General features: G+C 35.6%; 1 protein-coding gene across 3 annotated transcripts in view; it reads left to right on the top strand.

The window, feature by feature from the left end:
- Positions 1-11,937, top strand: part of MTM1 (myotubularin 1) — a 31,760-nt gene extending 19,823 nt beyond the window's left edge. For 2 of the 3 annotated variants that reach the window (XM_009704766.1, XM_009704764.1), the window contains exons 9-14: positions 2,413-2,598; positions 3,625-3,831; positions 7,299-7,391; positions 8,259-8,372; positions 8,727-8,903; positions 11,313-11,937. In XM_009704766.1, coding sequence (XP_009703068.1) covers positions 2,413-2,598; positions 3,625-3,831; positions 7,299-7,391; positions 8,259-8,372; positions 8,727-8,903; positions 11,313-11,480 — 945 coding nt within the window. In that variant the 3' untranslated portion in view covers positions 11,481-11,937. The remainder of the gene's footprint in view (positions 1-2,412; positions 2,599-3,624; positions 3,832-7,298; positions 7,392-8,258; positions 8,373-8,726; positions 8,904-11,312) is intronic. The other variant, XM_009704765.1, reaches the window with a different exon arrangement.
- Positions 11,938-12,428: the final 491 nt, after the last annotated feature.

Genomic DNA, 12,428 nt, shown 5'->3' on the forward strand with positions numbered 1-12,428 from the left:
CTCACTTGCCTCTAGGAGGTTTATATGTAACAAATGTTAAGTTGCTTCAGAATTCAAGAGGGACGATAATGTTAGTGTTTTGCTCTGTGCAACTTAAATGCACGCATCTGTACCTTTACAGCCCTCTTCTCTATAACACAGAATATAATTTATTAGGCAAGAAATAAGGCGCCTTTTTTTTTGTATAGCACACATTCTTTCAGAGACCGTATCCTAGGGGCTGTTTTTGGCTAGGTTTTAATCTGATGGTTTGTATTTTGAGGTTCTGCCTCAATTGCTTGCATTTTACTCTACAAATTGCATTATCCTCTGCACACTGAATTTTTATGGGTGAACAAAACATGTAATCCTTCTGTTTCCCTTGTGGAAGGAATGTCAGTTCTTAACTTAAATTTTTCCCCAGTTCTTGGACAAATTCAAATTTTTACCCCATTTGTTTCAAAGATGTATTATGGCCAAACTTTATACACATATACTTCCTGAAATATGAAGCACAGTTTTCAGGTTTTTAAAATCATCTATGTATTTCACCTATGTGTTTTAATTAACTCCTGATATGTCTAAATATAAAATACTCAATCATACCAGTAAAAGCAGTAGGGTGCATTTCTGGATCTCAGGGACAATGACATACAGAGTGCAAGCCAGTGTTGATCAGCACTGAAAAAAGTTTTCTTGAACAGCTGTGAAGATTAGTATAAGCAAAATCTTGGGCTATGTATTCATGCATTCCTGTGTTCTTTGTACATAGGTCAAGACCACACAGTCAGTAGGAGTTGAAGCAGCCCTGATTGTAAAATTACAATCATTTCTCACCAGGACTTCATAATACTCAAAGGAAAGAGAAAAACACAATCATTACTTCTTTTAGTGCAGAACTTGGCAGCTCTGAGAATACCCCCACATCTGAGGAAGGAAAGAGAGAGCATAGAATAGAGACACTGTGCTGCTATACAGAAATGTAGGTGGTACTAATGGGGAAAGGCTATACTGTACTTTAGGTTGTTGTCTGATGTGTAGTTGGTGGCTGTAATGGCTTATAAAGGCAAAATTTATTTATCACAATAGCACGTTTTTGGTGTCTGCAGGAAATGCTGTGACTTTACAGCTGTCTTCAGAAAAATCTCATCAGTGGCACTGCATCCTAAAATATATGTGGTTTTTCTGCCTCCTTTTGTGACCAGGCGCATCCTCTGCTGTGATGGTGACTAAATGTTTTGAGAGAGCAGCAGTAGAATAGACTTTCTACTTATATGGCTCTTTAATTTCTTAATGATCTAAATAAATGTTTAGTCTTCAGCAATAAAATTTCATGTTAAAAAAAGTTACTTTAAACCTCAATGTTATTACTAATTTACTTCTTAGAGGCAGAATCTATGATTCTTGAACTTAATTCTTAAACGGAACATAGCTTATTCTTAACTGAAGTCTTTAATTTTACTTGGCCAAGCACTTTATCATTTTCATCTATTTCAATATCAGTTCCATTTTAGTAATAAATAACTAGGCAGTTTAAACACAGGAAAGTGTTGTGTGTTTTTGTTGTTGTGTTTTTTTTTTTTTTTTTTTTAGCAAATTTGCACTGGTGAACCTGAGATTTGCTCTCTTCTGAATTAGTGGTGTAAAGAAACAGACAAATCATCTTGAATGAATTTCTTTCTAATTGATACAGAAGCAAAGAAATGAGCAATTTTATTCCCTGGAAGTGGTGATCTAGTATGTTATGACTAATTGCTAGTTTATGTGATGTGCTTTACGTTTTAATTTAACCTTAATGATCTGTCTGGGAAGTAAGTTGATTTCTTTAGTATTCAGAATCATGCGTTTGTTTAATCCTTGGTCTGAAAAGTGAAAATAAATGAAGAAAAAAATACTGACATTGTAATGTCAGTTGGCCAAGGAAAAGCTGTTTCCACCATGAATCTCAAAAGTAATGCAGAAGGTACAAATGTCTTTTTATTCTCAAAGCAGTCTGAGTCCTGACTGATGTGATGAAGACCCACTGTCCCTTAGCTGGCTAGTTCAATCCTATTTGAAGGTCTCCAGGCCCAAGAGTACAAAGAACATTTTAGTGTTAATCTAAAATAATTAATTTTCCCTTTTAGGATTACTCCCTTGAGATTTTGAAAGGAACTAGGCTAGCTGGAGCAACTTGAATGTCTTTTTGGCCATGTGCTATACTTAATACACTTTGTCCTTTTGGACAGAGGAAAGCCCCCAAGTATTCTTCTCCAGCATTTGCCCCTCCAAAGCTTGTATTTGGGACTGATGTTTTGAACAAGCAACTGAAATTATATATTGCCCAAGTACGAAATAAAGTATAAATAAAATTCAGTCCCTTCTTACTCTGTTGAAAAGCTACTACAACAGTGTGTGTATGACTAAAGTTAATTTTAGATTTCTCGTTTGTAGGCAACTGGGGGAGGATATGAAGGTGAAGATGCGTATCCCAATGCAGAGCTTTTCTTCTTGGACATTCATAATATTCATGTCATGCGGGAATCTTTGAAGAAGTTGAAGGACATTGTTTATCCTAATGTGGAAGAATCACACTGGTTGTCGAGTCTGGAATCAACCCATTGGTTAGAACATATAAAGGTAACTTTTTGCTGTTTGTCATATCAGACTTGCTTTCTTTGCTGGACTTTGAGATCGTCCTGATATGGAACACATTGAACTACTTGGACTACAAAACCAGCATCACTGAGTGTTGGCTTTTTCCCAACTAGTCTTAGAGTATGTCATGAGATATCATTACTAAGCAATAGTTGGTGAAATTCAACATTTATTGTCTGCCTCAAGTCAAATGTCAGTCTCTTACTGAGGAATGCAATATTAGTCTGATTGTCTTTACATGTGTGAGAACTGATTTATTTTGGTTGCTAGCAATATAGGACTACAGATAACTGTCATGGTGAAGGATTAGTAATTTCTTTAGTTGTCAGTATGTATGTGACTTTATTTTGTGAATTACAGTTTTGTAAATAAATTTGTACAATTATTTGTAAATTTTGTAATTTTCATCTTGTAGCACAAATAAAATACTTAAACTGGTAATTCACCAGTGTTCTTACTAGTTGACATTTGAACCTTTTGCCTCAAATACAGCTGTGCAAAAGTATTTAAAGTAATATGTAATGAATCCTACTTAATAAAATTTTCGTTTTAAGTTAATATTTGGAAAATAAACATATTAGGAGGGTACAAGTTCCTTTTTCCAACAACTGAGATATTTCAGTAATTTAGTTCAAAGAAAGGAGACAAATGAAATACAAATTTTTTAGAGAGTATATCCTATGGTAAATCCTCTCTTTCTTTAAAAAAGCTGCTTATGTTCTTTGGTTTATCAAGGTTACTGTTTTCTGTCCCATTTTTTAAGATTTTTCTGTGAGATGAATTAGATTTTACTAAGGGATTAGGGAACCAATCTGTTTCTCTATTTTTATACAAGAAATTTACTTGATCTCCTAGAAAATTCTTTTCCACTTAACTACACCATGTTCTTTAGGTCTTTTAATGGAAACAGTATCAGTTTAGATACTGCATAGATACAAAGAAATCAATTTATTTTTGTTAAATGATAACACTAATCTGTGGTGGTTGGTGTCTGTTCCTCTTTGCTAGCTTGTCTTGACGGGAGCTATTCAAGTGGCAGACAAGGTATCCTCAGAAAGGAACTCCGTGTTGGTGCACTGCAGTGATGGCTGGGACCGAACAGCACAGCTGACATCACTGGCCATGTTGATGCTAGACAGCTACTACAGAACAATTGAAGGCTTTGAAGTTCTGGTGCAAAAAGAGTGGATAAGCTTTGGACACAAATTTGCATCGGTAAGAATTAGAAGATAATTGCAAGGACCATGCAATATTACCATTCTAAAAAGCTTTTAATGTTAAACTAGTCGTTACATCAAGGTTTGATAATTCTTTTAATTATTTTGGAATTCTGATTTAGAACGTTTCCAGGTAAATCTGAGCAGAGCTTTTGTTTTTGGATCTGTTTGGTTAATCTTTTTTTGTGATTCTTTCTCTGAGAACTCATAATTTGTCCTCTGTACCGTTCTAAAAAACACAAAATTGCCAGGGTTACTGTGGTTATTGAGCAAAGAAAATGAGAAGGCAGAAAAATTATGTCTTCCCAAACTTTTCAGAAGAAGATCAAATAAGGTTGAGACATGGACATGAGGCTTGTCCCTTACCCTCCCTTTAGGCTATTTTGAATGTCATGAGAGGCAGATGAATGAGTCTGGCCAGTGTCTTTTAAGTGATGTTTTGAATGCTGCTTCTAAACTTGTCATAATGGCTCTCAGGAGGCTGTCACTGGTAACACTGGCTCTAGTTCTGTTCAGTTGTCTTCTGCATGCTTAGAAGGTTAAGTAGAAATTGTCTGTAGCAAGTCCTTAATATCCTACCCATGTATAATGCAAAATCAAGGTGTTTCTGTTAGAAAACTTTTCAGAGTCTCAGTGGAACTTCTCTTAAATTTGATAGCTAACCATTTGACCAGGAAATCTGGATGAGGAACCTGGAGAAGCAGAATAGGTTGCCAGGGAGAGTGTGCTGGGATAAGTAAATATAAAGCATAAGTTGGGAGCTTTACAACAGTGTTGCTTGTTGATGCTGAACCTTGTAATTCACACTAAGAAGTTTCCACACCTTCAGTGGCAATTATTTGCACAATTTGTCCCTAGTGATCTAAATATCTAAAGATATTACTCAATATTGCTAAAATTGGGAAAATAGGCAATCTGGAAAAATCAAGAAATCTAAAAATACACCTCTGTGTGTATTTCAAGCCCGTTTTACATTTGCAAGAGTGTCTCAGTCATTTGGAAATTCATGTATAGCTACTCAGCATGAATCACTTCACCATTTAAGTGTGCTTGTAGGCTGCAGCAGTCTTTGATCTGACATTCTAAAGGTGCTTTGAGGCTTAGGAGATTTGCATTTTGATTGTTAGAGTGATATCTGCTGTAGTCCAGTTTTTTGCGTACTGTATTGTTCTAGTAGTGATGTGTTATATAAACCTTTGAAGTATTCTGCCTTAGTACAGCCACGGGAAAACACTGGCTTGCCTTTTTATTCTCATATTTTATTTTGTATTTTTAAAAAACATTATAGTCATGCAGATAAAATTACATTGTATAACTAGGAGACTTGTAGCTTAGTGCATATGTTATGGTTTGACACAAAGCTTAAAAAGGGAGATCTGTGTATCCTTCACCATTATGAATAAATTTGAATAATCTATGATTCTTTTTATAAAACTATTCATTTTAGTTTGAGTAATCAAAGGAATTTGTGCTCTCTTAGCAGATAATGTTTTTCTCATCTCAGTGAGGTAGGACTTTTATACTCCTTCCAGATGACTAGCTCAGTCCACTGGTTCATCGCTGACAGTGTAGCAGCAATAAGGGTGATTTAAATAGCTTGCTTTTGCTTAAACTTTATTTTCCCAACTTACTCACTCAAGTAGTAATCTTTGGAAATGGTTGAATCCACTCTCCTTTAGCCATCTGCTGTTTTCTGAGAGTACCGTATATTTTGATTTGATGGGTTGTTTAGCTTCTAGTGAAAGTAGTCCTTTTCTGGAGTGTTCTGTAGAAGTGGCTGAGTCACCATCCCTGGAGGCATTTAAAAGACATGTAGATGTGGTGCTTAGGGACATGGTTTAGTGGTGGACTTGGCAGTGCTACGTTAATGGCTGGATTTAAGGTCTCTTTCAACCTAAATGATTCTATTATAACAACTGATAATGCAAGCAGAAAATATTTTGGTCATACACACTCAGTTTTAGTTTGGTAATTACTTGACAGAACTGTGAGTTTTAGTAGTGAGGACTGGGCACTTCAGTGCAGTTAGCACTTCCTGAACCTCATCTCTGAAACGATAGTTTATATGCCTTCCCTCAAGTGGGGAGTTGGAGAACAGTAGGGTGTTTCTTACATCATCTGGGTTAGAGCAAGGTTCATGTTTTCATGTTACCAGGGTTGCAATTTGGATGTTTTAATACAAATAACTAAATAGTAGACTACTTGACAGTTTCTCTCTGTATTTTCTATCTAATGAAGCGCACAGTAAGTTTCCTTGTTGAAAAGGAATTCCCTACCCCAGCTTTTCTATGTATAGTGAACTTAGTGTGCTATCCAGATGATAAAATTGCTTGTTATGTGGAATGTCATTCTAATAATACATTCTAATATAAGAAATATGAGATATAGACATAATTATAGATGGGAAAATACTCAGACATCCTAAAATTGCCAACCATAGTGAAAGTAGAAGGACTTTCACTCCTTACTGAACACGTGTATGAGACTGTTAACAGATACCACGTACACTAAACCATGAAAACTGGAGAGCCACGAGACCAATTTGTTTGTCTTCCCTATAGTGCTTTTCTAGTCATTTGTTACTGTTGACTGAGTTCAGCTACAATCCCTCATCTCCCTCTACTTCCTGCCATTCAGTTCTACCATTTAAACTGTCTTGCCAATCATTGTACAGAGTAGGTTACTGGTTTTATAATTTTTCACGTCCTTAAGACATTAAACCTGCCGTCTTACAGGCAGATAGACATCATCTTAGTTCAACATACATGCTCTTCTTTTGTCTCCTCCAGGCAGTATATTCAAGCAGAATTATGGAGTTAATAGAATCTCTTTTCCCTGAATCGCTTTATCTAACAAATGGAGAAAGGAAGGAAACAGCTTTTACCAAACCTACTTTTTGTCGATGGGGAGAATTCCTTTGATTGTTACTTTGGAATCCTCAGAATAACTGGCTCAACCAAACTAAAAATGTGCATTAATTTTCTGTCAAGAACATGAACATGAAAGATCAGGGTGGATCTTTAGGCTCAAGTGTGGAGGAGGAGGAAGGGAATGTGTGTGGATAGTTTGATGATCTAGATTCTCCAGTGGCATAAATTACAAAAAAGACAAAGTATGCAACTTGGCTATTGACAAACTTATTGCGTCAATATAGTTCACATTACATCTTGATTATTTGCAAGGTAGTGGATACTTTAACAGTTCCACTTGTCCAATAACCAGCAGGTTTTTATAACAGGACCAATTATCACTTTGGAATTTTTCTCAGACATTTTTGGAACAGCTTTGCAGTACTTCTGTATATCTGCATCTCTCCTCCTTAGTGCAGTAACTAATTCTGAAATCATAAGAGCGGGTTGCCCTGTTACAGACCCATTAATACTCTAGTGCGAAATAAGAAACAATGTCTGTTGGCCATAAAGTAGACTGTTTTGGTTAACAGGAGGCTGTATTGCTTCATTTCAGAGAATAGGCCACGGTGATAAAAATCATGCTGATGCAGACAGATCACCCATCTTTCTCCAGTTTATTGATTGTGTGTGGCAGATGTCTAAACAGGTATGTTATATCATTCTTCAGAAGGTAACATTGTTAAGACATTACTGAATTTAAAACCTTGATCTTTTATTTAAAAAAAAAAAAAGTATTTGAAGAGGACAGCATACCCCTCTGCTCTGACACTATAGTCAAAAAGAGCATATTTACTTTTAAGCCATACCATCTCTCTACCCTAAATCTAAAAGTGGTATACAAGCTGTAGTTACGTTGCTTACTGTGATGTTGGCTATGCATGCAAGGCTGGTGTCTTGGGTATGGGCTTCTCGGAAACATACTGAGACACGTGACCCAGCAGAATGCTTTTACAGGAATTGCATCCAACTATCTTAATAGGGTCTGTTGTTTCATTTCACCATTTTTGTGAAGCTGTCCCTTGAACTACAGGGACAAATGTTGTTTTGTTAAAGCTTGAAAAGGAAGCTTGGGAGCTGTTGAGTGCTGTGATGTAAACGTATTTTCAATAAGTAATGAAACAAAGCAGCAAACTTAGTCCATTTAGGGCCAAGGGTTAGGAACTAAACCCTTATTTTCATTTATGGTACTGCGCTATAAAGAGTGCACTATGGCTATCTTACTCTGTCTTGCTAGTAAAAATGTAACTGTAACCATTCTGTATTTTATTCTTTTTAGAAATTAAAGGCAGAACTCTTTTCAAAGAGTTCTTTTCAGTGACTGGTTTGGGAAGGTTGAATACATGTCATCTGAACACTTTACTCTGCTATAAAGTATATGAAAGTATTATCTTAAAAATTATTTGTAGATGTATTCAGGCTTCTAAACACTGCCTTTAGCCTCTTAACCAGGGCATGCACATGTCTCCCTGCTTTTATGATGTAAAGAACAAATTTGCCTTTATTTTATTTTTAGTTTCCTACGGCCTTTGAATTCAATGAGCAGTTCTTGATCACAATTCTGGATCACTTGTACAGCTGCCGATTTGGTACTTTCTTGTATAACAGTGAGTTTCTTAGAGAAAAAGAGGTTAGTCAAACCACTGATTGTCTAATTGTATTGCTGTTTTGACTCTGGATGATTACAAGAAGTTTTGGTTATACTGTATTTGGTTATATTCCTTGTATGACAATGGTTTTGAACTGGCTTTATGCTTGTTACAGAATAGTTGTGTGCTAAATTCCTTGGTTTTGGTAGGTTAAAGACTATGCAATCACTAAAATACTGGTCAAGCACTGGTTTTGGAATATTTCTAATACTGTAACTTCTTACACTCCTAAGTAAATCAGAAGTGTATTACTTTTAGAATGTAACCATGGCTTCTATGGTGGATTTCCTGATTTTGTGCAAATATTTACTGTTCTTATTTCAATTTCATTTTAGAAAGTGACTGAGAAAACATTATCATTATGGTCTTTGATAAACAGTGAAAAATCTAAATACACCAATCCTTTTTATACTAAAGAGTTAAATCGAGCACTCTATCCAGTAGCCAGTATGCGTCATTTAGAGCTCTGGGTCAATTATTACATCAGGTGGAACCCAAGAATTCGGCAACAAGTAAGTAAATTCTCTATAATGTACAAAATGCTTTTAGACTTTGGAAATAGGATTTTGTGTCATAACTGACTTGTAAAATACTACCTGTAATCTGTTCAGGTTTTTAATATTATATTTGTAAAGACAGAGAAAAAAGGTGAAAATGATTATTCAGGGTTTTTTGTTTGTTTGTTGGACTCTGCTCTTCTCAGAACACTGATCTTATTTCACTGCTTAGTATCCAAGTTACCCTCAAGCTCTTTCTTACCCCTTTTCTTGGGGACAAGGCATGGGGAGCATTTTTTAAGGGCATTTGGTGCTACTAAAGGGTGAATGGCAATGCTTAGAAATAGGGCTTACTGATCCCTGAAGAGTTAGGGCATTAGCATCACAAACACGCTTAGTTGCTTTTGCTTAGTCTTTCTTCTTTTTTTGAGAGAGTATATGAAGCCTTCTACAAATTAAGATGGCCTATTTGGTCCTTTCTCTTTCAAAACTGCTATCTGTATTGATGGCTTACGGTAAGATTTTTTTTTTTTAAAATGTAACTTCGATGACCCAACATTGTTTACACTGTGTAACTGTTGGATGAAAACTGTTATCGAAAATTATACAAGTGGATCAGACTGGAAGCCCAGAAAAGCTTTTATCAAATTACACATAGTTCAGTTCTGTGCTTTTAATGTTTAATATAGGGACACTCAATGTTTGTTACAATCTTGCTAGAAATCTCGGCAATGTGGCACATAAAGATAGTGTACAGAGACTTATTTGTCCTTCTTAACAAGTTGTGGAATTTTGAGTAGGAGAAGATAAGAGGAGCAATTTCTTTGACAGAAGCAGTCTTCACAATGCAGCCCCTGGAATGAATCAGGAGTTTTCAAGCAATGCTCTTCCTTTTCTGCAGCTGACCTCCTGTATTATTTACAACACGTTAGAGGCTGCGAGAAAGCCAGACAGTTTGCTATATTTTCTTACAAGTATGTGGCCAGTTTTAAGTTGAAGTTCTAGTTTTAAAGCTTTTGTTGCTTACTGTGAAAGATGAGGGCATTTTGCAAAAGGTGAATCCCAAGATTTATTTTAGAAAGTGAAGGATTATAGGGCATGCAAATTAGCTGTAAATCTACTTAAATATGTGCTTTACCATTATTCAGGAAAAGTTTTTGGCAGGAATTTCTTATTAGAAATGCAAACCCATGTGATAATCTTCTGTGCTGCTGCTGCTACTGGTCCCTCATTTACATCATTTTTGTATACAAAATGCAACATTTTTTTTTTGCTGCACATGAAATTGACGCTTCATCTTAACTTAAGCAAGTGAATAGTGGACATGTGGCCTGAACCAGTTTTTCAATGACTTTCCTTAGTGCCAGTTACTTAGAAGCATGTTCCGCATCAGACTTCAGTCTAATGAAGAGTCTGGTCTGTCACTAGCAGCACCATTAACCCTACATCTCTAATCATCTTAGTAACTACATTCAGTCATTGATCCAGCTTCCAGTTGCTTCAACATTCATTGCCATCCTCATCTGGGGAGCATAGTGAGCGGTGCACCTAAGAGTGCTGATTCAGCTGTTTTTGAACTGGTGAGGCATTTACATTTGCTCCTGAAACTGTACTGCTAATAGCTTTTAATTACAGGCAGTTAACTGTGAAACAGCAGCAGCTTCTTGACAGGTATATTCAGCTGAAGATAGCTTAAGACTGTATCTGCCTTGGACGTTTGCAATACTACTTTTCCATTTATTTCATTACTCTATCTGAAAAAGGAAGCTAAGCTTAAAATGGAAACAGTTAAGATGCTCTTTCTGTGAGTTACCTTGTGAAAGCTAGGGCAGTTGATTTTAAACACATTCAAGTTTACTTACAGAATTCACTAATAAAGTTTTGCATTTATTTCACTTGTTTATTTACACAAAGTTGCAAATTTTCTATTAAAACCTGAAGTAAAATTTCATCACTGAGGGAAGTTATTTAATCTGAAGACATGGATTTCATCTTAATCTGATCAGTGTAGCGGAAATAGTCAGTCTGGCTAAACATTGTTTTTAGGAAAGATGATGAGACATCTGGCCCCTGGAATCTAAAACCTTTTAATAAGTCAAGAAGAGAAAAGCTTCAGACAAGTTATTCACGCCTATCTTCCACACAATATTAGATAATATGAAAATAAAACCGATATGCTCCAGGAAGTGCTGGCTGGAGGTAGGAAGAACTATTTTGTGTAAAGATTTTCTTTGGATGATAACAACTGGAAGGCAGAGGGCTCTTGCATTATAGAAATAAATATTTCTGTTTAGCTGCAACTTGTTACATATGTTGGAAACTACAAATACTGAGTAATGCCAGGCAAATGCAAATACTGCAGCAGCCTAACTGTGTAGAAGTAGTTGGACTGAAGTGAGAAGACTAATACAGATCTCTTTCTAGCAGCCAAATCCAGTGGAGCAGCGTTACATGGAGCTCCTTGCGTTACGTGATGATTATATAAGGAGACTTGAAGAACTACAGATCACAAATAATTCTAAGATATCCAATTCATCAGCCTCATCAGCATCTCCCTCACAAATGATGTCCCAAGTACAAACACATTTTTGAAGAAAATATTGGCTTCATTCTATACTGTAATAGCAAGTGGTGCTTAACATAGATCTATAGCATAAAGAGGAATATTTTAATGCCTTACATTAGACTGTCCTAACACAAATTATTTTAGACTGTCTTCGTTTGAGGAGGACTTCAAAACAAGCAAAACCAACTCTTCAATTTTGTGCCTTTCAGAACCTGTGGACTGGGAACATTATTAATCAACTTCTAGTTATGGAGGGCTTTAAGAGTTATTTTGGAAAGTCTGGTACAATTGAAATTAAATTGATCTATAGTTTTCATAAGAATGCTTTAATTTATTACATTTTAGGTCATGTTCCTGTAAGGAAATTCATGCTCAGTCTTACATGTCGTGAATAAACACATTGATGGCAATAGGAATATTCACATTGTATAACATTAGGTATGTGTGTATTCATGTTAGGAATACGTTTGTGGACTTCATGAGATAAAACCAAATTCTATTGTAAGATTTCAGAAAGAAGTGTTGAAATTTTCTGGTTACCTGAGAATGCCAAATTTTCCTTTTTTGAAATAAAAATATGGAAGGGATTTCTCTGATACGCTTCTAATGAAAAAGTTCAAATAGCTCAGTAGATATCAAAAAAGAAAAATCTATTTTTTATTCTAAATTGATTTTTTAGTTTTTTTAATGACAATTATACTGGATTCTGAGAAGTCCTGTTTTGGCTAACTGTTCAGCACTAAAGTATATTACAAATTATCACTGTTGGCAATATTGGTTCTTTGGATTAATACAGAATAAAATGGTTTTAAAGAAGGTTTACAAAGTTAAAAACAGACCCACAGACACATTGCTTAAATATCCAGCAATAGCTGTAGTATTAAAGCTTGTCTTTGTCTTCTAAAAGTAAATGTGCCTGTTTAAAGGAGCTTTTATACCAAAGTAGGCAAAAATTTTCAGTTATAAATACTGTT

The sequence above is a fragment of the Cariama cristata genome, unplaced genomic scaffold (assembly GCF_000690535.1).
Source record: "Cariama cristata isolate BGI_N322 unplaced genomic scaffold, ASM69053v1 scaffold9567, whole genome shotgun sequence".
Lineage (NCBI taxonomy): Eukaryota > Metazoa > Chordata > Aves > Cariamiformes > Cariamidae > Cariama > Cariama cristata.